The 24,340-nt window shown below is 41.5% G+C and overlaps 2 protein-coding genes across 8 annotated transcripts in view; one reads left to right on the top strand and one right to left on the bottom strand.

Moving 5' to 3' along the window:
- Positions 1–24,340, bottom strand: part of trpm6 (transient receptor potential cation channel, subfamily M, member 6) — a 92,094-nt gene that overhangs the window by 50,937 nt on the left and 16,817 nt on the right. For 3 of the 6 annotated variants that reach the window (XR_011240928.1, XM_069524062.1, XM_069524063.1), the window contains exon 40: positions 24,073–24,182. Coding sequence is in view for 5 of the 6 variants with exons in the window: in XM_069524062.1 (XP_069380163.1) it covers positions 24,088–24,182 (95 nt within the window). In the remaining variant the exon portion in view is untranslated. Of the gene's footprint in view, positions 1–22,926; positions 24,183–24,340 lie in introns of those variants that run through there. The other 3 variants (XM_069524061.1, XM_020093952.2, XM_069524064.1) reach the window with 1 other exon arrangement.
- On the top strand, positions 921–23,547 carry rorb (RAR-related orphan receptor B). Of its 2 annotated transcripts, none has more exons than XM_020093951.2 (10): positions 921–1,298; positions 16,242–16,327; positions 16,457–16,598; positions 16,787–17,218; positions 17,695–17,816; positions 17,952–18,084; positions 18,207–18,314; positions 18,452–18,562; positions 18,650–18,762; positions 18,964–23,547. In XM_020093951.2, the coding sequence occupies exons 1-10, from the start codon at positions 1,292–1,294 to the stop codon at positions 19,126–19,128; spliced, it is 1,419 nt and encodes a 472-aa protein (XP_019949510.1). In that variant the 5' UTR covers positions 921–1,291; the 3' UTR covers positions 19,129–23,547. The 2 variants fall into 2 exon arrangements, with proteins under 2 accessions (XP_019949510.1, XP_069380175.1); XM_069524074.1 differs by lacking the exon at positions 921–1,298 and adding an exon at positions 15,580–15,777.

A 24,340-nucleotide genomic window follows, 5' to 3' on the forward strand; every position in this document is an offset into this window, starting at 1 on the left:
ACCCAATCTTTCATTTTCCAGTCAAGGACTCCAGTGTTTCTCAGAGGAAGGAGTGGACCCCACCCTGAAAGCCATCCTGAGGACACCTGACACAACTCATGTCACCTGAGCTGCTCTGAAATAAACAAAAAGCCCTCAATGAAAACATGGTGCTCAATAATCACTTTACACCTGCAATATATATATATATATATATATATTATATCACAATGCTTTCAAGATGACGATTCCAGGAGAGTCAGGTTATGTATTAGTTAGGTAATGTATTAGTTACATTGTATGTGTCAATTTAAAGAATATGGACCGGCCATTTTATCCGTTTTTTGTCATTTATTATGTCAAACAAAACCATTTTTCCTTTGCCTGCTTAAGAGTAACCAAAACTCATTAGATCAAGTAAAGGCCTTTACCAGATTTAAAGCTTGCCTTCTTGTTGAAACAATTTTACTTCTGATCACTGTCAAGGTCTGAATGTTTCCTCCACTTTTAAAACAAATGTCACTGTTGTGAAAGGGGAGTCTAGGCGATCAATGTTTCTATGGAAATTAAACTGAAGTGGAACCGAGAGGAATAAATCACCTCTTCAATTAGCTTAATGTAAGATTTCAGTCGCCACATTAGACCAGTTTAAAGATTATTTTTTTCTGTGCATGAAAATAATCTTTAGTGCACATGGTTTGTATAACTGTGTAGAATGACATTGAAACTTTCCTGTGTCTGTGCGAAGCGCAGCGGTAGAGAGCGCTCAGGTTGTCTGTGCAGTGTGTGTGTGTGTGTGTGTGTGTGTGTGTGTGTGTGTGTGTGTGTGTGTGTGTGTGTGCGTGTGCAGGCTCCGGGCTCTGGAGGCTGAGCAGGAGAGAGTGGGAGGAGCGGAAAGTGCTCCAGTCCAATCCGGGCCGCCGGGTAAAGCCTCTCCTGTGCGCTCTTCCCTCCCTCAGCCCGCAGAAAACAGTGAAACCCTCCCACAGAGGTGAGAGCGCAGATGTCATGAGAAAAGCGACCACACGACCAGAGCGCAGCGACCGACGCACCGACCAACCTCAGCCCGCCTCCCCGCGCCCCGGTCTGGGATGCTTTTAGCGCAAGAGACGCCTCCACCAAGGGCAGCCAGTGGACGTCGACGCTGATCATCTACACTGTTTTCGTTGTTGTCATTTTTGAACACGAGGACACCCCCCCACCACCACCACGCAACTCCCTCCCCATATATCTTTAAGCGTTTATGTTTGTTTCTTCATGACTGCTGCTTTGGGAAGCGAGCCTCAGCACCAGCTCCATCACCGCCAACACCATGCGAGGTAAGACCGTCTCACTGCTCCATGCCGCACCGCACTTTTCCCAAGCTTCATCCTGCTTAACGCAAACACACACATAACACGGCAGCCTTTATCCCAGATTTGGCCTTGAAAGTTTATTCTGGGAGTTTTTCCCTGCAAATCTGTTTTGTCCCCCCTTTCCGCAGATAAACTTGAAGTGTGTGTGGTTGGATTTCTCTGCAGCCTCACCAGCCTGCTCGCTCTTAAAATGCATCAAAGTTTATTTGGATCTCTGTGCATGTGTGTGTTTTGAGCCTGAGCGTGTGTTCGTGTATGAATAGGCCTAACAAACGTTGCAAATTCGTGCGTAAAGCTGTCGGAGGCTGCGGCTAAAAACTAAAAGTGGCGCAAGATATTTGATTAAAGCTTTTAATCATTTGAGCTCCGCTCCTCCACACCTGCGGGAACCAGGGATCAGATCAGATGATGTGAAGTGGGGGAAAAACTTTATTATTTTATTACAATGATAAACTTTATTGAATGTTTCAGGGATACTCAACACGCGCTCCACTAACCCATATTTCCATAACGCGCTGCATGCGCACCCCGCTGGGGATGTTGAAATTCAACGTCAATGTCGTCCTGTGCGCGCAGACACACACATACACACACACAAACATACTAACACACAGGTTAACACATCTCGTTCAACTCTCAATAAGCCTTTCCTCCCACTTGTTTGATTTCCCTTTAAATCAATCAATACTATTTGCAGTTTATCAGATATTAGCAGTCAATCCTTATACTTCATTATTTTATTTATTATTATTATTAGCTCAGTGTCTTTGGGTTTGTTTTTATTTGGACTTCTCTCTATAATGTGCACTTACGCAAAGTTGCAACACTAGTTCGACTGGATGATCTTGAAGTCTAATGTAAATGTAAAGGCTGCGTAAACTCGTCTAAAACTGGCACGTTTCCATATGACAATTATAGCAATTAAGCGACGTCTCGATGTCAAGCAGGAATGAGACAGGAAGTGTAGGATGATTCTCATTCACATGCACAAAGTCTACACTTTAGAGAAAACGCAAACGCTCCGCATGATAACGTGGGACAAAGTCAAATCTTGTTGAAAAAACGAAGCTTAAATATGTTTAAATAATAGACACACTTTCACTTAGTTTTTACACTGGCCCAATGGCATTGTTGTAATCAGATTTCTAGTTTCTTTGTCATTTATTTCTAGTTTTCCTTTTAAAATTAAAATGAATCTACATGATTATGAACTTAACTTCAATGTAGTTTTCCATCCATCTATCTGTCTATATCTTTCTATCTATCATTCTGTCTTTCTATCTATCTGTAATGTTTTTTGTGTTTGAATGTCATTTAAAGCTTTCTTCTACCTCAGGCCATCAAACCTGGGGCAAGAAAAGCATGAGAAGGCCAAACCCCCCCACTCCCACCCTCTCTCTCTCTCTCTCTCTCATCCCATGGCAAACTCTTCTGTCGTGCACCTTGTATTTTATCCACATTTTAATGGGCCTTGCGACCACTCTCGTGCATGGGAGGCTTTGGGGGGTATACCGAAAGCTCCTGCTTTCATTTTATAGCCGTGGTTGGCAGAAGAGGCCCCTGAAGCGTCTCTCTCACCTCTCTTTCTCCATGTCTCTCTCTCTCTTTCTCCCTCTCTCACTCTCTCTCTCCATCTTCCTCTCTCCCTCTGCACGCCCCAAAGGGTTTTGTCAGATAGAATTAAATCAGTGTGGGCCGTGCGGCCCCCACTCTCAACCTGTGTGTGTGTGTGTAAAGACTCAGCTGCCCTTACACAGAAATGTGCTCACAACCACAAGGTTATAAAAAATAGAGGCCCCTCATGAGCCGTGGTAATTATCACTTAACAATAGCCACAACTCCTGAAGCCCTGACCGAAGATGATGTCACCCCATCGCCAGGCCAGGAAACGCCAGAATATATAAAATAATATCATAAGGGCCTTTTGTTCCCGACAGAAAATGATGTATTGAAGAGTTTCTTTTCTAATATGACTCGATGTTGTGTAGGATGCTGTAAAAAGGATAATCATTTCTGTAATTTCAATGGCAAAATGATGATGCTGTGCTGTGAGTGGTGCTCCTCTAAAACCCCACAAAGTAGTTGCGTAATAAAATAGCATTGGTAACAGTGGTGTCATATTTTGATGAAAAGTTTCAGCGATGGCGAAGTTAAGACCTATACAATAAAAGCTATAAATGACAAAAATAAGAAATAAAAAGAAAATATTTCATTGTTGTCTATTTCAATGTTGATTGATAGTGTAATCATTGCCATCAAATTGATGTTTTGGAGGAATAAATATGGGTTTTCAAAGTGCATCAGAGCCAAACAACAACCTTTCCCTCCTCCTACCAAAAGTTTCATTTAGTTCTAGTCAGTCTAAGCGTCTGAGTTTAAACACAATTTGAGCTAAAGACAAACACATGCTTGTACACACTGCAGCAAGTGAATATTTGCATATGTACAAACGTACAAAACCACATTGAGCATAAACTAATATGTATTCAACATATCAACATTTTCCTATTTTCTCTATGATCTTAACATTAGTTCCATCATCCTGAGTCCATTTATGTTTTGTATGACTGAAAAAACCCCATAAGAGTGTTTACACTGCATAGATGCTCCTGGGTCAGCAAGGTCAGGGAGTTCATTGATGGAGGGAGCTAAAGGGGAGGAGGGGTTTACAGCGCCATATGATCTCCCCTGTTAGCGATATGTGTCAATCACATTCTCTCACACTCCTTCACCATGGGAAAAGATAGGATGACAGAAACCCGGAGAGTGCGAGAGAGCAATAAACAAGAAAGGTGATGACAAGTGGTGTCAAAAGAAGAGAACAGGAACCACGAAAAGGCTCAAAGCTACAGCAACGTAATTATTCACATTTCTACATTATTTATATTATCTCTAAAATGGCATGGATGTGCTCACATACCAACACAGAAGGCACTGACAACAATACGCACACGCACGCGCAGCTGCAATACTACGCATGACGGCCTCATCATGTCCAATCCCGCTTTGCAGTAGAGTGATGTGTGAACATTGATTCGGCCAATTCTAAAGCATCCCGCAATCAATTTTTAGTAGAAGCCAACGGAAGCAGTCTGTTTAGATAATTCTATAACTGGAATGGTGTTGAAAGAATAGTTTTGAATCCACAATTCACAGTATGTATTACTTAATTGAATTGTTTGTTTTGCTGTTGTAAAGTTTATTCCTATTGTAGGTTATTAAAGGTTTAAATGGATCAATGTGTTTATGCAATATAGGTAACTCTTAACTTTAAGTTCAGAAAACAGTCAATAAAGGGTTTATAAAACTAAAATATAGTTCTAAGCAGATCTTAGTGTTTATCAGTGTATTTGCAACCAACTATGATTGCGCCTGTGGGCACCATAGATGTATAAACAGATAATTAACATATGTTGCAGTAATATAACAAATGTCTCAAAAAAATAATTAAAATAGGAAAAATACATGATCAAATACTACCTAACCTCGGCCTACAACCACATTATCATGTATTATAATTCATGTTTATATAATGCTTATACAGGCCTGAGTGAATCTGTGGTTTGCACTGTTACCAGGGCATGTGTGGTCTGTTGCAGAGCTCTGATTGTGTTGTTTATTGTGTGTTTGTGCTGACTAATGGCCCAGTGTTATGTAAGAAGAGAGGAGAGATTACCCCAAGCCCATGCAGGCCACACTGTTAATCCCTCAACATAGCCCTACTGACTGACTGAGGTACCACCTGAGTGCTGTTGCAACACTGACACACACACACACGTTCTCTCTCTTGCTCGCAATCTCACACTTATAATCAGGACTCTGTGCCCCTGTCTTCCGATACCCCCACTCTACTACTCCTCACTTAGTGCGTCTGCCCGCCACGAAAAACATCCCAGCATGCCACACAGTGTGTGTGGCCTGCATGGCTCTTCCGTGGTCCCACTGAGCCACTATCATAGCCTATGTTTGTTTAGCATGCTCTCAACATGCACTCCATGTTGGTTTTATCCCTCCGCTGCTGTCTGGGAGAGTCTAGGCGAACAGTTTTACCCCCACTCTCTCGCTCTTCCTTTTCTTAATCTTTATACACACAAAGCGTGGGCTATACGGCACGCTTTGGTTTGTGTCCCCACTTTATCTTAGCCGGGAGGGATTTCAGCTTGAACCACTCCTAAACTCTAATTCTGCCTTGAAGTCATAAGAGTCTTCTGACAGCTCCTTCTGTTTTGTCAGTTTTACTCATCCATGAAGGCAGCATATCTCAATGGAGACACAATGATATTCAATATTCACATTTTCCTCCGATTTACATTGAAGTAAAAACCGGGGGAAGAGGGTGACTGCGCTTGTTAAACGCAGGAACCAAGTAATGTATGAACAGAGGGACCAGAGCTATCAGTGGAGGGGTATACTTTCATGAGCAGGAATTCTTTTTACTTTCTCAAAATCAATCTCGTTTTGTGGAGGGTTATACAGAGTAATTTAGCAAACATGTTCACCCGCACACTCCGGTTTTATTCACTGTCCTGTAGAACTGAGAATATCTGAAGTGAATACATGGTAAAATAAAGTTAAATCTGGAACTAAACAATAAAAGTGAATGATAGAGTGAGATTAGAAAAGAGAGCAAGCTCTGGAGTCTTAAGAGTTATATAATAGTGCGCTTGTGTGTGTTTGTGCGTATGTGTTTGCTTCAGCAAGAAAGAGTGAGAGGGATAATAGAGCGGAGGGTGGGTAAAACACTGAATTAGGGTTTAGTTGCAGGAACATTGACAGACACACACACACACACACACACACACACACACACACACTCCCCTGTCCTCACATTACTCTTGCACATAAAGCTTTTCCTTTGCAATGAAGAATGTCAGCACCTGTAATAGTCGTATCCACCCATTTAGACTCAGACTGACACTCAAAGCTGATTGAATTAAAGCCTCTGCTATACACAAATACATATGCATATATATGAAATGCTTCTTTATGGTTTAAGAATACTGATTTCTCAAGCTATAGTAAAGCTCAAAATTATATTGCTGCAAAGTTTAAAACCAGACAGTTTTTTCTCATTCAATTAAACACTGACATTCTGAAACGGTTTTTATTGAGAAAAAGATCAGAACATATTTCTTAAAAGTAGCATGGTTTTGTTACTGTGACGACTTCTGCTTTAAATAATTGCATTTGTCTCTCAGTACTGCAAGAAAGAAGTATTACAGATATCATAAGTTTGCATTAGCTATCTGAAATCTTAGAGGATGTTGCGTCCACTCTGTGAAGGTGTTCAGTGCTGGCAGGTGCACAGCACGCACTTGCAACATTAAGCCTATAATATGACTTAGCCTAGTGCGGCATCTTTTCTTAATGACAAAGATTAGCCTGTTTTAGTGCTTGTAATCTCATTGAAGAGACTCCTATTAGGTCTATCTTTCTTCCCACATCACTATATCCCTCTTTCTCTCCCTCACTGTGTCCAAAACTTGAGTTACCTCCTTTCACCTGTGTGTGTGTGTGTGTGTGTGTGTGTGTGCATGCGCGCGTCAGTGACGGTGTGTGAGTCCTAAGCCTTGTCTGTTGACGAGAGTTCTCCTGTCATTCACAAAGAGAATGCAATTATGAAACGAAGACTGATGCTGCTTTTGTTCTCTCCACTCAAATGTAATGTTCATAACACATTCTGTTAAATCATGCCACAAGAGGAAGAGAGAGACAGGGAGAGAAAGAGAAAGAGAGAGAGAGCAGGTGAAGAGCAGAGCAGCCGGGTCGGGCTGAGCTGAGCTGTGTGATAGTCTTTGTGATCAATTTGCCTCTGTGAGATGTGCCCCTGGGGCCACTTTGGGGAGAACCTTGTTAGGCTGAGTTAAATTGTTGCCTGAGGCGAGCTATTAGCGGCCATCCCTGGGAGAGGACACACACATACATACACTCATGCCCACTCACACACTAACTTAAAACGAACACATACGTTTAATCCTTTTGAAAACACATAGAATCAAAAGAGAACTAATTTATTTATATGCTCGTGTTCACTCTCGAGCAGAAGACGTTTCACTCAGAGAGATACATAAACACACAACCGGTGGAGCAAGAATCTTTACTTAAGTAGCAGTAACACTGATGTCCTTTTCTTGAGAGGTGTTGTATAAATACATCTATTTACTTACTTACCAGTAATACCACAGTGTAAAAATACTGCATTAGAAGAACTAGTTGTATCACTGCAGAGGCTAATTTCGAAAAACAAGGGAATTCAACAGAGTACTGAAAAAACTGGATGAAATTTACAAAGTAGTTATATAATTAAGTATACTATATTATTTTTTCTGTTGTAGGAGCTAATCTTTTCTTTATATACCACTGGGTAGTTTGCACTAGGATATATTGCACCTATTTATGGTCACATGCTTAGAAAGAAATCTGTTAATCTGCAAAGTAACTCTCAACTAACATTCTTTCTCAAATTTACTGAGGTTAGGTGTAAAGCAGAAACAGTAAATGCTCAAGTATCTACACATTGCACTTAACTACTATACATAAGTAAATGTACAGTATTTGTTATTTTCCACTTCTACTCACATCTGCACTTTTCTAATATGCAAACACAAGTCAATGTAAAGATGTATACTGAGCTCGCTATAAAACAATAACAATAATTATCTCAATATAATTTTGTTTGATCGGTATAATAATATGATTGCACAAGAATTATGATAGGTATGACTCATGTAATTGTTTTGGATGTTCAACCTCAGATTGAGTTTAAGACAGCAGTTAACAGTTTTAAATTTGAACTATCAATATTGAAAGGGAAAGCTTTTATAACGATTTTTTGGCAAGACCTAGAAGTGTACATTTACATACAATACATGCATTTGCAATAACATTTAATCAGGTTTAAAAAGAGTCAGTCTGAACAACATTCATCCGTCTCTTAGTTATTCAATTCTGTTAGCTATTCCCACTAAGTGCTGCTCTCGTCATTATTGCTTTAAAGTCCATTCAGCCTCACTAATGTTGATGTTCCTGTTTGCCGATTTTATCTGACTGACCGCCGGACGTCACTATAAAGGATGTGACTCCAGCGAAACTGAGGGAAAATTTGTCTACACCTTATGTAAGAACCCAAAGCAATTTTCTGTCTGTCTTTCTGTGGATGTCCCTCTCTTTCTGTTTCTCTCCCCATACTGGCTGGGGTAGCAACCTTGTCCTCTCCCTTCCCCCCTCAAACACACATACACACACACACACTGTCATCTGCAATTAGGATCAAGAGAAACACCATAGAAGGAGGAGCGAGAGGTTAAGGGAGGATGAGGACATGGCCAACGCCAACAAAGCGTTATTTCCTCACCTCACAGAATGAAATGGCAGGATCTCAGTCAGTGTGTGTGTGTGTGTGTGTGTCTGTGTGTGTGTGTGTGTGTGTGTGTTTGTGTGTGTGTGTTTTTGGGGGCACCACGACCCACTCAGTGTTTTAACAACTTGGTGTGCACACATGCATGTCTGCTAATGTGACAGTGAAGGCGTGTGAGGAGAAGAAAATAAATACATAAGAGAGATTAAGGCACTGTGTTTGTGTGAATCCATCTGCGTGCATGTGTGTGTGAGAGAGTGTGCACGTTTGCTCCGGCAAGTGCGCCTCAGTGTGTGCACATTCTCATGGCCGCTCTCCGGACGGTAATGACCAGATGCAGACCTCTCACACTTGGACTCATTCCTTCCACTCTGATGCACTCTCTCAGTCCTTAAGGAAAGGTCAAAGGCCACCTGGGTCCTACAGGTCACCCAGGGGGCTGGAGTGTGAGTGTACGCCTGTGAGTGTGTGTACAGTGATCATGAGAGGCAGATCTGAGGAGGCAGATGGGCAGACTGTGTGTGTGTGTGCATGTATGTTGAGGCAGGGGTTGGCTTTACCCTGTGGATTTTTTCCCACGCCTCCTTCTCCTCTTATCCATCTGAGGACACATGCTGCACTGGGTGGGAGACCGTGTGAGTGTGTGTTGGGGGGGTGGGGGGGCAAGCACAGAAATCATACAGTAAAGTCTGTTTTTTACAAAAGCAGTTTGCTGTTATTTATGCATTCAAGCATGCTGAATGTGTGTCTCTGTCTGTCTGAACCAATGTGTCTGTGAGTGTGTGTGTGTGTGTGTGTGTGCGTGCATGTGAATCGATGCACTGGATGACAGCCAGTGGCCCCCTTCTGTTCCCTCTCTGTGGCATCCAATCGCGGCGCAGCACAATATTCTATGAGCAAACCACAGCTGATCCCAGACCTGCTATCTGAGCAATTACCCAGAGTGCTTTGGAGCCGCATGGCAAGCTGGACAAACTCATGCCCTCTGACATACACCATGGGGGAGGGCGAGAGCGACTGTTTTTCTGACTGTTTGTACGTGTGTGTGTGTGTGTGTGTGTGTGTTGGCAAAGCATGGGAGCGGGGTCGATGACGTTACACTGATGGGAAAAAGCAGAGGTTGGGGGTAGGCACATGTATGCTCATGCAGCAACAGTGTGACTGTATATTACACAGTGGACAAAGACGTGCTTGGCAGCGAGGGATAGAGGTGGGGGAGGGGAGATGGGCCCGCTGCATGGCATTATGATTATTACTGTAGCACACTGCACAGCAGACTGTACAAACAAAGACAGAACCCGTACACAACTGTGTCACCTTGTGTTAATGAGGATGACTTGTGTTTGAGTCAGGGAGGATCATCACTGGGGTGAAGTTCACTGCTGCTCTTCAAGGCTGCAGCTAACGATTCTTTTTCCCCAATTAACTGATAAACCTTGGCTCGGTAGAATGTCAAAAAATAGTAACAAATGCCCATCGCATTTTCCAACCTTGGGAGAATGTCACGAAGGACAGCTGTCTTATTTTGTCCAATAACAGACCTAATCTCAAAGAAAATGAATTTCCAACTGGACCGACACTAAGAGAGAGCATACCTCCATCAAGCCTGATTTGCCACATTATCACCATATTGCACATGTAGTGAGATCAGACACATTTACAATGTACACAGGATTTGTTTCTGTTTGCATTAAACCCAGACAAAATATCCATTCCATATAGTTTAAAGGAATATTTTTTTAACAAAAAATAAATGAAGATCATCACCCCCCTGAAAATACTTGTTTTCATATCCGCACAAAATTCCAGCTGCTCATAGATATTAACACTCTACATATTCAGATTTTTTTCATAAAGATCTCTGCATTATTTATTGCGAAATTAACAAAACGTTGAAAAACACCTTATCTCACAATGTTAAGAAAAGTGAAAAAAAATCCTGCATCCACCCTGATGCAGATCTGCATTCAAATATGAGTTCTTCCCTGACTCATACCGCATCCTTCCACCAAATTACGTAGTAATCCAGCCAGTACTTTTTGCATAATCCAGCTAAATAACAAACAAATGCAGATGAAAACATAACTTCCTTGGTGGAGGTTCTAACATAAAGCAGAGAAAAGCAGAGACAGAGAAGCTCGAATCAGAGAGTGAACAGCAGTTTTGCTTTAAAATAGTTGTTAATTAATTTCTACTGATCCTGCTAATCAATCGATTAACTCAAATACTGGTAAAGTTTAAATGATGAATCAAAGCAACTGAGCGGGCGGCAGTGAAGTGCAAGCTTTAAACGTCGTTAAAATAAAGAGCAAATGACTATCAATAGCACAAATCGTACCAAAGTATCAAAAGTTAAAATCAGACCTGATCAGATTTGTAGTTAGATATTTAATGATTTGAAATAGTACATTTGCCTGTATGACTATAGCAGAAAAATCTTTATAATCCACATTTATCATTTTGGTAAGAATATATTGGGGGCATTAAAGACTGCAGAGAAACAGGAAACAAGGACAGACAGAGATGTTGAATTTCTAGCTGGACATTTTAAAACCTAAGCCTGTCAGGGCTCTCAAAACAATGGCATTTATGATAAATACTGTACGCTTTACTTTTTTAAAATTTATTTTGTTTTAAGGAGAGCAGATAGTCCACCCCTCTTCAATATATATTTTTTAGATGTTTCAAGCATTGAAAAGAGACAGAGAAGAGAGAAAAGTATGACAGCACGCAGCACATAGACTGTTTGAAACCATATGCAGTGGCAGTGTTTCATTGATTTTAATGGGACAGTATGATGTGAAAACATGACAGGAGACACAGGGGAGGTAACCCAAGCAGCTCTGCTATACGCTATTCCCAGCTGTGTGTTCATCCACTCAGCGATCACGCCACCAAAAGTTTTCTCAGTGTTTTTCATCATCGGCAGAGGAGAAGAAAACGCTTGTTCCTCTCTAAGCTCTGTGAGAGACGCGAAAGACGGAGTTATGCTGAGAGATGGAAATAGATCATGAAATACAGAAACTGGAATGATTTCCCAGTCACACAGCCACTTACAGCGAGTTGGAGCATTCAGAGAGAAATGAAAAAGTCAAACAGACTGAAGTGGATCGGATGGTGAACAGTGATAGCATAATTCACAGTATATAGACATCTAAGACCAGTGTTGGAGCTGTTCAGATTTAACAAGGAGGGGTGGGGGGTAAAGTGCTGATCTCCTTCATTTTCCCAGAAGATATCTAGTTAACTGGGAAGAAGCTATGCATATTTTTAATGAAGTGGAGATACCACCCACATTCATCCCCAACAAATCAACCCCTGGGACTACAGTAGGAGTTGTGTTTGCATTTCTGAAGTGTTTCACATTTGGGTAAAAGTTACTGTTCCAAAAGCTTTGATTCTACAGCACCGGTCTCTAGTGTATACCACCATGTTATTGTTACTGCATGTCACTGTGAATGTGTGAATGTGTGAATGTGTGTGTGTGTGTGTGTTTGTTGCCTTGGATATGTTTCTGTTGAAGACTCACCCTGCAGGCTGAATGAATGAAACATGCATGTCCAGTCTGCCGTTTGAAACACACACACACACACACACACACACACACACACACACACACACACACACACACACACACACACACACACACACACACACACACACACACACAGTCCTGTCTTCATAACTTCAGGGGACATTACAGTGACTTATGTTTATTTCCGGAAACTTACTTCGACTAAAACAATAGTTACCATCTGCCTAACCCTTTTTACTTTAAAATGTTATAATGTGACTGTATAAACAGATTTAGGGTCCCCACAACATGTGTATTACCTGGACCAGGAAATACAAAATACAAACATATGTAAACTACACATGTACAGCAACACCTAGTGGCCTTTATTTGCTGTTACATTATCAGTATAAACGGGAGAGCTTCCCTTTTAAATGGTCATGTAATGTCATAGTCATGTGTGTGAGCCTGTGTGTGAGCTACTTACGAGCTCCAGATGAAGTATTGCTACTATATCTACTATGTGAGGCTCTGGGCTTTTTTCTTCTGCAGAGCAATGTAGATAATTAGGACTCTATTTAGAGAGAGGACCAGCCCAGGAAATACACAGGAGATCCTCACTTCATTAAAAATCAATTATCATAACACACGTGCCAGCGCAATACAACCCTCATGGCCACAATCAGCTAGACACTCATGCACGTGTGCAAGCTCGCAGTAGTGTAGTGCACAATACAACAGCTGACTTTGCCTTTCTCTTTGTAAAAAACACCTTCAGTTAGTTCTTTATCCTTTTTTCTCTCTCAAGAGATTGTGCGGGCCTGATCCTCCTCTTAGCTGAGGAATCGCCAGCGTTGCAGTCCCGCTCTTACATAATAACCTCAGTATAACATGCACACGCCAGCTGGATGAGGCGGCTGTCAGTCACTCAGCTCGGATCAACTCTGGTTGGAAAGAAGTCCAACCCACTTTTGTGAAAGAGCTAGGAGTAAAATTAAAAATTAAAACAAAAACAGACACAAGTGACTTTTTAGCACCCAGGTTTTGTTGGGAAATGGAAGCCTGTCGGACGGAGGTCAGGGGAATAGCTGCACACTTCTTTCTCTGACGCTCTACTCTATTTCAGGAATTCTTCTACTAGAGCTTTGAAGCTAAAAGTAAAACCATGAAATCAAACACCCAAAATGCTTCATTGTACATCCTAACTGTGGAAACAATAGCAACACAGCCTCTCCTAAACACCCAACAGATAACACTTTATTCTGCTACATGTATAATCCACCACTGCAGCTACAGTGTAACAAGGCGGCAAGTGTCTATTGTTGACTGGATGTGAAAGTGGGAGTCCTTTGGTAAACAATTCACAAAGCCTCCGCTGCTGAGAGAGGGCGACAGGACGAACAGTTGAGTTGGCTGCACACACTGATGACATCACTTCCTTTCAGAGTGTGACAGCTTAGCACATCATCGCAGTGACAGCCAGACGAGTGCAGTGAGTGGGTGGTCACCCTGGCAACCGCAATGCTGTCATGACCATCTCCCTATATCCTACCTGACAGTCCCCGCTGGCAGTGAGCACAACAACACTCTCGACAATGCACACACCCACACTTGAACGCACGGAGACATGTACACATACTTTATATTTCTCGAATGTCTTTCTTATAAGTGAAATGCCCGCTCAAACCATCTCCGAAACACACACGGAAACAATGCAATGCCCACACACACATGCTCCTTTGGGCATAATTATGTGATACATAGAGGAGAACAATCACATGGGGAGAAAAAAGAAACACACACTCCTCTGAGGTAGGAAAATGTAAAGAGACAAAGATAATAACTATGTATATCCACATGGCAGAAGCAGCCGGTGAGGACCCAGCGCATTCCGTTAGCCAAAACCCACAGAGACTTTCATGTTCAAAAACGGAATAAGAGTTTGACTTAAAGTTTGTTTTAAACTTTCACAAAAGCAAAAACGTTAGAGGGTTGTGCACAACTAAGAATGAAGGTAATATCGGGCAATGACGTATGGTAGATGAACTGTTGTCCTGTCGTCTGTTTACTGCTTTTATGCGGCCTGATGATAGCAGCCCATGTCCCGGGCTCAACCGACCTGTTTTACAGTCTATAAATAGTGAGTTATAGGCCATGTTCATTGACAGCTTTGTGTATGTGTAGTCTGTACGTGGTCCCAGACCAGTGCTCTGCTCTGACCCAGTTTGCAGCCAGTTGGCCAGGAATTGGTGGAAGTGGGTCACATCTTGAGCAGCACCAGAACTTTCAACATGAACTGTGCTACAGCAAGCACAAAGTCAAACCATGTGTGGTTTCGTTCACGTCATTCATTCACAGTGTGCCTGGGACAAGACACAAAGATGCATTGCTGGGTTTGAGGTACTGTACGTTGTCACGTCAATTATAGTATGACAAGAGATAAATTAGGACACTAGACCCCAAATAAACAACACACAATGCAGTAGATGTGAGGAACAGTGAATAGTTTTTACTTTGACATTTTTATGCCTTCTAATGAACACTAGGGGCGCATGTGAGCAAGTGAATAAATAATTGAATAAGTAAAGAACTCTCACTTACTCCATATTCTCACTTCACTTCACCTCTGTTGTTCGACAGTCTCTCTGCAAAGAGTGTTTAGGTTCACATCAGAGAAATATAGAAACTAACTAACATGAATCAGCTGCCCCTCACAGACCCACCAGCTGTGAGTCTCTGTCCAATAAAGCAGGGTTTTGATCATATAGAGTGGAACAGTGAAACTCCCTGAGCGGCTGCTATAGACTACAGACAGTGTGTATAGACAGCAGTGACTGTCTCCACCTGCTTAGTCACTTGGACAAACAGAACTGTCTCCATTGAGCTGCATAGGGGATGATCCAATTATATATACTGCACACTCATTCCTACACAGACACACTTACATGTAAATCTACACATGTCTAGGGTAATAGATAGATAGATAGATAGATAGATAGATAGATAGATAGATAGATAGATAGATAGATAGATAGATAGATAGATCGATAGATAGGTAGATAGGTAGATAGATAGGTAGAGAGATAGATAGATAGATGTGCATGAGGCTGAGGGTCAACTAAGCAAAACGTCTGCAAATATAAACTGTGAAACTGAAAAGCTGTACGTTGCGCTGCTTGTTGACTTTGTCTGTCCCGGGGGGTTAGTTCATAAAATTTGCAATTTCCTACAAGTGGGACTTTTCAAGGAGATTACATGTGAATGGCTATTTCAGCTGTGGCTAAGCCAGTGCTGAGCAGAGGAGGGAACCATGCTCGTCGGGTAATAATTTAGGATTAGATGGGCTGTCTAATCTCTTTATAGACAGTGTGCCATCTCAGCAGACATACCTGCCTACCTCCACATCCATCTCATATCTCTTAACAGGAACTGCGGCTTTCACTTTCCATATATTATGGATTATCACTTCAAAGACACTGCTTGCAAATTCGTCTGTGTATTACACTGAAATACTCTCAGCAGTTCATATTCTGTGCCTTTGGTTGATCTGTACATGGAGCTACCTATACACAGTGAGTAGATATTCAACACCAATGAAAAGTAATACAGTTGTAGTTGTACATTAATTACTAAAACTCAGTGTGTGCATGTGTGCATGTGTGTGTGGGTGTGTGTGTAACATGTGGAAGAACAAGTGAGGTCCTTCAGTGATGCAACCAGTTTTCTCATTATGGGTAACCTTTCTAGCCTGCAGGGGTCTCTCCTTCAAGCGTAACACACACACACAATTATTGTTGTCCTGTTATTAATGTGGGTGTGAATGTACCGCGCGTCCACAAATGGAGTCCTTGACGTCCAAGTCATTAAAAAAACTCCTACAAAGACATACAAAATGTCACTGTGCCCTGGTGAAGTTGCACACAGATACAAACACTCTCTAACCTGCATTAGGTCCTACATACCAGGTTACGTGCTGTTCATTAACCTCAAATTAGACCTCCAACTGAGACTTTCTATCTCCCCTTGTCATTTGCAGCCCAAATCGAAGTTATACCATGCAAAATCTGCGGAGACAAATCATCAGGTATCCACTACGGAGTCATTACGTGTGAAGGATGTAAGGTGAGTTCATGCATCGTTTCATCAGAGCCTGTTTTGCTTTGTTTTGACTCAGAAATTTGCACGCTCATGCACATTATGTGCTCTATGGGTGCACGTCTGTATTCATGCTTTTTGTCGTCGTGTAACCAGGGTTTCTTCAGAAGGAGTCAGCAGAATAATGCAGCGTACTCCTGTCCCCGCCAGAGGAACTGCCTCATCGACAGAACAAACCGCAACCGCTGCCAACACTGCCGCCTGCAGAAATGTCTCGCCCTAGGAATGTCAAGAGATGGTGAGGCCCAATGTTTTTATATCTGTAAAAACAGAAACAGTAATCACTGAATATCTTAAGTACGTGTTCTCCAAGGATAAACTTTTAAATCCTTTGTTTCGAACAGATTCATGCTACCCAGTGGAGCTGAAATGTTGTGGCAGCTTTTAAAATTTCTTGTCTCTATCTTGTATTTTCTCTCCATACAGCGGTAAAGTTTGGCCGCATGTCCAAGAAGCAACGTGACAGCCTGTATGCAGAGGTCCAGAAGCACCAGGCACGGCTGCAGGAGCAGCGGCAGCAGCAGACAGGCGAAGCAGAAGCTCTGGCTCGTGTTTACTCATCCAGCCTCACCAATGGACTGTCCACCCTTAACCATGAGATTGGGGGCACCTACGCCAATGGTCACGTCATTGAGCTGCCCAAAGGTGGCCATGGTAATGGAGGCGGAGTCCCAGGAGGCTACTATGGGATGGATTCCACTCAGCCGTCTCCAGACCAGTCGGGTTTGGACATGTCGGGCATGAAGCACATTAAGCAGGAGCCTGTGTACGACTTGACGCCAGTGCCCAACCTGTTCAGCTACGGAGGCTACCAGGACAGTCAGTTGGGGCCAAATAACGTCAGCATGGGAGAGCTGGGTAAAGACTGCATAATATGTTGTGAGACAGACACAGTCACATGGTTCATCATTTTAAATCTGCATGAATTATCCGCATGGAAAATGAACAGTTACCCACAAAGTAGTTCTGGTAGAGGCCGTGAGTCAGAGTGCTAATCTGAGTGCAAAACAGGAGATCAGACAGGCTTACACAGCGATCTGACAACGTGTCATATTACTGTATGTACAGCTCAGGCACATGTTAAGAATAAATTCAAATTAAGCACTTAACACAAATCCAAGGGAATGTTAAATAAAATGGTAAAAAGGCAAGAAAATCTCTTCCTCTATATCTTGAACACATAGATCATAGCACCTACAGTATCATGTGCAGATGACATGCTCGTCTACTCACACACATGCCATATTCTACTGTATAAAAAGTATGAATTATTAAATAAAGGAATGGACACTCTGTTTGGAAAGGAATAAATGAATATAAATCCTCTCTTCCAGACCGTATCGCTCAGAATATCATCAAGTCCCACTTGGAGACATGTCAGTACACAGCAGAGGAGCTGCAGCAGCTAGCCTGGCAGACACACTCCTATGAAGAGGTCAAGATGTACCAGAGCAAGGTGAGGCTTTATGCACCTGTATTTTTTTAGGCTACTGGGGTCATAGCAATCACAAATGAGAAATGAAAGTGTGAAATAGGCATGATTTTTTAGTATATTATATATAACTCTAAACTCTGTGTGTTGTGATTCTAGCCCCGGGACGTGCTGTGGCAGCAGTGTGCCATTCAGATCACCCATGCAATCCAGTACGTGGTGGAGTTTGCCAAGCGAATCTCAGGGTTCATGGAACTGTGCCAGAATGACCAGATCCTCCTGCTCAAGTCAGGTTAGACAACTGGACTGACAATGTTGGGCCGGGCACATCTCTTTCTCTTGCCAGAAAATGTTTTGTGCTTCCTTTCCTTTTGGTCAGTCCGGCTCAAACCTCTCTCTCCTCCATTCTTCCAGGTTGTTTGGAGGTAGTCTTGGTGCGGATGTGCAGGGCGTTCAACCCTCTCAACAACACTGTGCTCTTTGAAGGGAAGTACGGAGGCATGCAGATGTTCAAAGCTCTAGGTAAGGCCAGTTAAAATGTAAAGGCAAAGTACTAAAAATGAACACACTGTAAGGTATTTCTACTCATCAGCACATATACAGTATGACCATGGTAACAACAAAATCTATTTTGTCTTCCTCCTGTGTTTCCCTCTAAGGTTGTGATGAGTTGGTGAGTGCGGTGTTTGACTTTGCCAAGAGTTTGAGTTCACTGCAGCTGACGGAGGAGGAGATCGCTCTGTTCTCAGCAGCTGTACTCATTTCAACAGGTCAGTGAACGTTTTCTGATATTATTATAATTATAAAGGACGCAGTCTGCATGGACTTTAGAGAACCAACACTTTGTTTCTACTCAGATCGGCCATGGCTGATGGAGCCGCGAAAGGTCCAGAAGCTCCAGGAGAAGATCTACTTTGCTCTGCAGCACATTATGCAGAAGAATCACATGGACGAAGACGCACTGGCTAAGGTAGGCCATGCCTCTGTGATGAGATAAATCATATCAGACTTAAATCACAGACAGCCGGTCCTCTGGCCTCAAGAAGACGTGAAGCAATGTATTAAAAAAAAATAGGAAAAACAAGAGGTTCAACACTCGACCTTGTCGTTTTCTTAAGCTTATCAGTCTCAATATCCTGATCCTTGACTTTCTCTCTCTCGTGTCTGGCAGCTGATCAGCCGAATCCCAACGTTGTCGGCCCTGTGCACTCTCCACACTGAGGAGCTCCAGGCCTTCCAGCAGCTCCACCCAGAAACAGTCAACGTCCTCTTCCCTCCACTCTACAAAGAACTCTTCAATCCCGACCCCAACTCTGCCATGGCCATGCCCAAGTGACTGCCTGTGGTTCAAATGCAACAAACGGTGCCAGCGCAGGACCAAGAAAATAAGACCACAGCCACATCTGACGAGACATCAGCATCTACTATGTCATCATCATGGCAACCGCATATTCCTGAGCTCCGCCAACCTCATTTCAGGCCGGGGGCTGAGGAGTCATCTGCCAGAAACTTACAGTTACCGCCAACAACACTAGGAATGTCCAGCACTTATCCCATCCTGTTCACCGATACAGGCTGAAGAATGTATATAAATGAAACAAGCCCCAAGCCACAGACCTGAGCGGGGCTTCCTCCTGTCTCCTGAACTGAACTGACTGACCTGAAATGTACAGACTTAAAAAGATCTCGGAACAATTTTAAGCTGTCAATCTTTAAGAAAAAAATGGGTAAGTTAATTTGTGTTAACTTTGAAAAAATGTCTCTTTTGTTAATTTGATTTTTTTTTTTCACATGACAACATTGTGAAATTGAAGAAGCTGGATGGGGGAGGGAGTGTCGATTTAGAGAAGCTATTGTAGATATTCTTCTAGTGCAGAGCGGATTCCAGTATTACTTCTTGTTCTGTTAAGTTAGTCCTAATTTAAATATACAGTAGCCCACTGTGGCTGACTATACCTTGTCTATGTGTTTTATTTTATTTGATAGTTTCTTGTGTACAGAATTTGTAAAGTTGAGACTTGTAAAAGAATATTGGTTAAAAACTGGGAGCCGATTCTGGGTTTGTTGATATACAGAAGCCTTGTCTGGATTTTGTTCATATGTAAAGAAGGAACTACATCCTTCTGACGAGAACCTATAGAAATGTAAAGAGAGCATATGAAGGATTTAAAAAGAAAATAATGGCTACTACTTTTCAAGGTGGAGATATATACGTAAATATTCTATTTTGCAAGAAAAAAAGAATCAGGCAGATTTGCTGTCCTATCAATCATCTTTTCCTAGCTGCAATAATTACGTCCCATAAAAGCTGGACTGCTTTCGAACAATCAACCAGAAGCAACCAATCAGAAAAAAGGACCTCACAATGAACCCCACCTCTTCTCAAGGTCCCCCCCCCCCCCCCCCCCCCCGCCTCTTATTTCTTATGTATTAGGGCCTTGAAAAACAGATTGAAGCGGATAAAAACTCATAAAAACGCTTACCAATATTCAATATGTGTATGAGCGCTTTGATGCCCTCATCCCTCAAAACACTATTTGCACAATCCAGTCCATGGATGTCAGTCACTCCGGGCTGTAAATATGAAGGACCCTTTTCTCTTTCTAAAGAGCAATAACTTTCACACTGCCTTTCTGATCTTACTGCTCTTCTTTCCTCCTCTTCCTCTTCTCAGCGGTTTAGAACAGGGTAGCAGTTTTAAATAGAATGCACTATATTTGACTCTTCATCATTAAGTATGTCTAACAATCATCTGTGTGGATGGTTTTCACTCCATCACAGAAGTGGCACAAAATGATCTGGGGTTAGGACACGAATCAAAGCACTGACTGAAAAAAATGCCGATTAGCCTCCAATGATCTTAAATGGCATTCAAAGCTGCAATATTGCATTAACGATTCACACAGGAAGAGCTGTGATAGACAATCACTTTCTGCTTTTTTTTGCAAATTCCATAATTATTAGCACTAACAGACTTGTTGCTTTTTATACATTAAAGTTATGTTGATTGGCATTGTGCCGCTGTGTAAAGAAAACACTGGTTTTACTGGGTTGTTAATCCATCTGATCATGATGTCGTCATCAATATCTTTTGTGGTGAAGGAACCATTTGATCGATCACATTTTATGAGTTTGTGCAGTTCTCCATTCAGCCACTAGATGCTCTGTGTGTATTGCATTTGTGACAATAAAGAAGCTTCCTTTTAAAATAAACCATTTACCAAAAGTGGCAAAACTACACAATATTAGCACAAAATTATTCTGCTGGTGGTAAATTTACAGTTTGTTACCAACCTAATTTACCTCAGCTTTAATGACAACTCTGATCTAGATCTGATCAAGTATAGATCTCTGTTCAGTTGTCTGATGTTTGCAAATTGTCACTAAACAGTGGCCAAACCTCTAAATTTATACAGGCACAGACAAAAGCCACAACAGTAATGCATTCATTAAAAACACTGACATTTGCATCCATACATTTTTTCTCTATGCGGTGGGCAAAATGATGTTGATGCATGGGAAACGAACATCAATATTTAACACAAGTGATTCACATGCATCTGTTCCCTGCCGTGACAGTGATCCCTTCACAGGTTCCTTCCTTCAACCCCCGACACCAACCCCAGATCAGAGGCCAGTGACTCTTTAAGACAATCACTTGCTCATTAAGGCTCGATGCACTACACAGCATCTCTCAGGGAGCAGCTCTTTTTCTGACTTTGCATTAAAAGAGGGTTTAATATTTTTGCAAAATTAAATAAAAATTTAATTATACAAGAATAACTTTTTAGGATAAACATGGCATACTGTGTGCTGCCAACGTATGCCTGCAATGGAATCTGCCCAGACAAGGCTTTGATAAGTGTGTTTCTGTGTGTATGTGTGTATAGAGCATGAATTCACTGTCCGAATCTCTTAAGAGCCCAGACTATATGACAAGCACTGTTGCGTAGCACAAGAAAAACAATATAAATATATAAATATATAAATACACTGTATGTCAGTGTGCTCTTGTCACCACTGTACACTCATGTTTACTGCTTATTTTGCTGCTTTCGGGACAGTGAGGGACGTCCAATAGTAAGCTGTGAATCAAGCGCCATCACAACACCCCTGGGACAGTGAATTCCAACTCTGAATATGAAGTTCTTGTGTGTGATGTGTTTATTTTCCCTTGTTAGACTGTGAATCAGAGGGGTGGGATGGGGTTGTGAGAAGGGATTTGCTGGCAAGAACGAGTGGCAACGCAACACTGTAAGTAAAATACTGTAGCAATAAGAACTGGAGGCATTTACTACTGTCATGTTTGCATTGTAAGATTATTTTTTATTTTATTACTATTTACTATTATTATTGTTCTTATTATGACTACTATTCTTCTATTACTATTAGCCTATTGTTGTTCTGTTCTATTTGCATGACGTTTCATTACAATGAAACATTTGGGGCTTATTTGTGTTTTCTCTTCTCATAATATTGTGGGTTTGGTGGGAGGGGTAACTGGCAGGGTGGGCTATGGGTTTCAGGGCAAATTCTACAACAGTTCAATCAGTTCGAAGGAATTTCTTTTCACAAACTGAAAGAATTTTAAAATAAAATGCTCTTATTTATGCACAAACAATTTAAAAATGTGTTGTTGGATTTGAAATGTTTTATTTCTCAACCTCTGAATGTGTGAGTTGGTTTAACCAGTCAATGAACAGCCCCTTTTTTTTTTTTAACTGGCCTTATTAAACCGGATCAGAGACCCTTAACCTGCAGCGGGAGGGGGCAATGTGGGGAGGGTATCCTATTCTGAATGTTATGGAGTAGCCTGTTCAGTGTGAGGGGCTGAACACATCATGCGCCTTTACCACTCCATCGACACAGACTGACATCAGAGCGCATAGTAAAGTTAGTCGTCATTTTATGTGGCGGCCCAGACAAATTGCGCAGACATTTTTAATACACTTGGTTTTAAATGCATTTCTTACACTTAAGTCAAATACACTCCACCCTAACCTCCTACTTCGTCTTCTGAGAAAACCTGTGTGAATGTGTGTGTGAGAGACAAAGAAACAGAGAGTGAGATGATGTTTGCTCTACCAATGCTTTGTAAACTTTCTTGATGCATTACACATGCGTGCAATTGGAGTAGTGTTGAAAATTGTTAATTTATTGTTTAGAATGTCTTTGCATCCCAGCAAGAGCAAATAAAACAAAATGTAGCAATCTGTAACCTAAACCTGAAAGGTGCTCAGGGTACAGAACCTCTTTTACACAGGACTAACAAAACAAATAAACACAAAAAATGACTTTCTTTTTGTTTTCAAAGTGCCATAGCTAGTGAGGAGACAAGGGACTGGCAGACTGGGGCGTAGATGCTTTACTGTGCGAGTTTACTTAAGAAACCAATCAAAAAAAAGGGGAACTCCACGGAAAATGTGTATTTGATTACACTGACAAACTGTTTTTACATTTTATGCTTTTTTCATTTGTTGAGGGGGGACTCTGCTTGACTCTGAACTCTGACTTTTACTACATCTCCTTTAGCTCTACTGCAGAGTTTTCAATTTCACACAAGAATGAAAGAACACCCACATATGATGGATCTGGCAGTAAGAGGTTCAGAGCTATGCAGGGCCCTTTGTGGGTCCTCCTTTGAGATGTATATACAATGTGAAGGTCTGAAGTGATTTTTGTTAAATTCTATATTTTATCGCTTTTGTAGACATTTTGTTGTGGGAAGAAAAAAATAAAAGAAATTTTATGGGTGCATTTCTGCTTCTTTTTCTGTGTCACGCATTCACTTTGTTCAATTATAATTTTTTTCAATTGTGCCAAACATGGAACTATTTTACCCTGGAGTGGGTGGTGTACATGCATAATAAATATACCAGTAAGTTTCATTGTCCTTATATCTCAATATTTATAGAGCAAAGTACAAAAACATTTAAATTAGCCCTTTGTAAAATCTTATAAAAGAAACCTGCATTTCCGCATATGATTCATGATACAGCATAAACATCCATTTTTATAAGAATACAAAACAACACATCTTTGCTCCTACTGGAATTTACTTTATGTATTGAAAAAATATGTTAGCATCCTTAGTGCAAATAACAAAGCTGTCCAATCACAGACTGCTAATGAGATATCGCAGTGTTTCCACTTTTAAGGAATAACGTGTGATGCACTATATCATCGCACTGTTTTCTGAGAACATATGTGTGACTGTGTGCTCAGACAACCAGTTTGGATATTTGTGTTGTTAAAAGTGTGTGTGTTTTTTTTTGCCTACTTCCTGGGTCAAAGGTTAAATTCTGCTTTCTCCATCCTCTTGTTCTTCTTTCCCCAACGTTGACTCTGCTCCGCTGCTGTTCTCACAGCTGTCCAGACGTTTCCTTAAATCTGAACAACAGAAACATCAGTTAGTGACATGTCACTCCAATAACACAGTCATTACCACAAGAAAGAGAATACTGACAGGACTGGGAGGAAGTCCATGCATCGAGCATGAATAATTTGGTTTGATTTGTGGAAGAAATCTTGGAGAGGACACAAGAAGA

This window comes from Paralichthys olivaceus, chromosome 4 (assembly GCF_024713975.1).
Source record: "Paralichthys olivaceus isolate ysfri-2021 chromosome 4, ASM2471397v2, whole genome shotgun sequence".
Lineage (NCBI taxonomy): Eukaryota > Metazoa > Chordata > Actinopteri > Pleuronectiformes > Paralichthyidae > Paralichthys > Paralichthys olivaceus.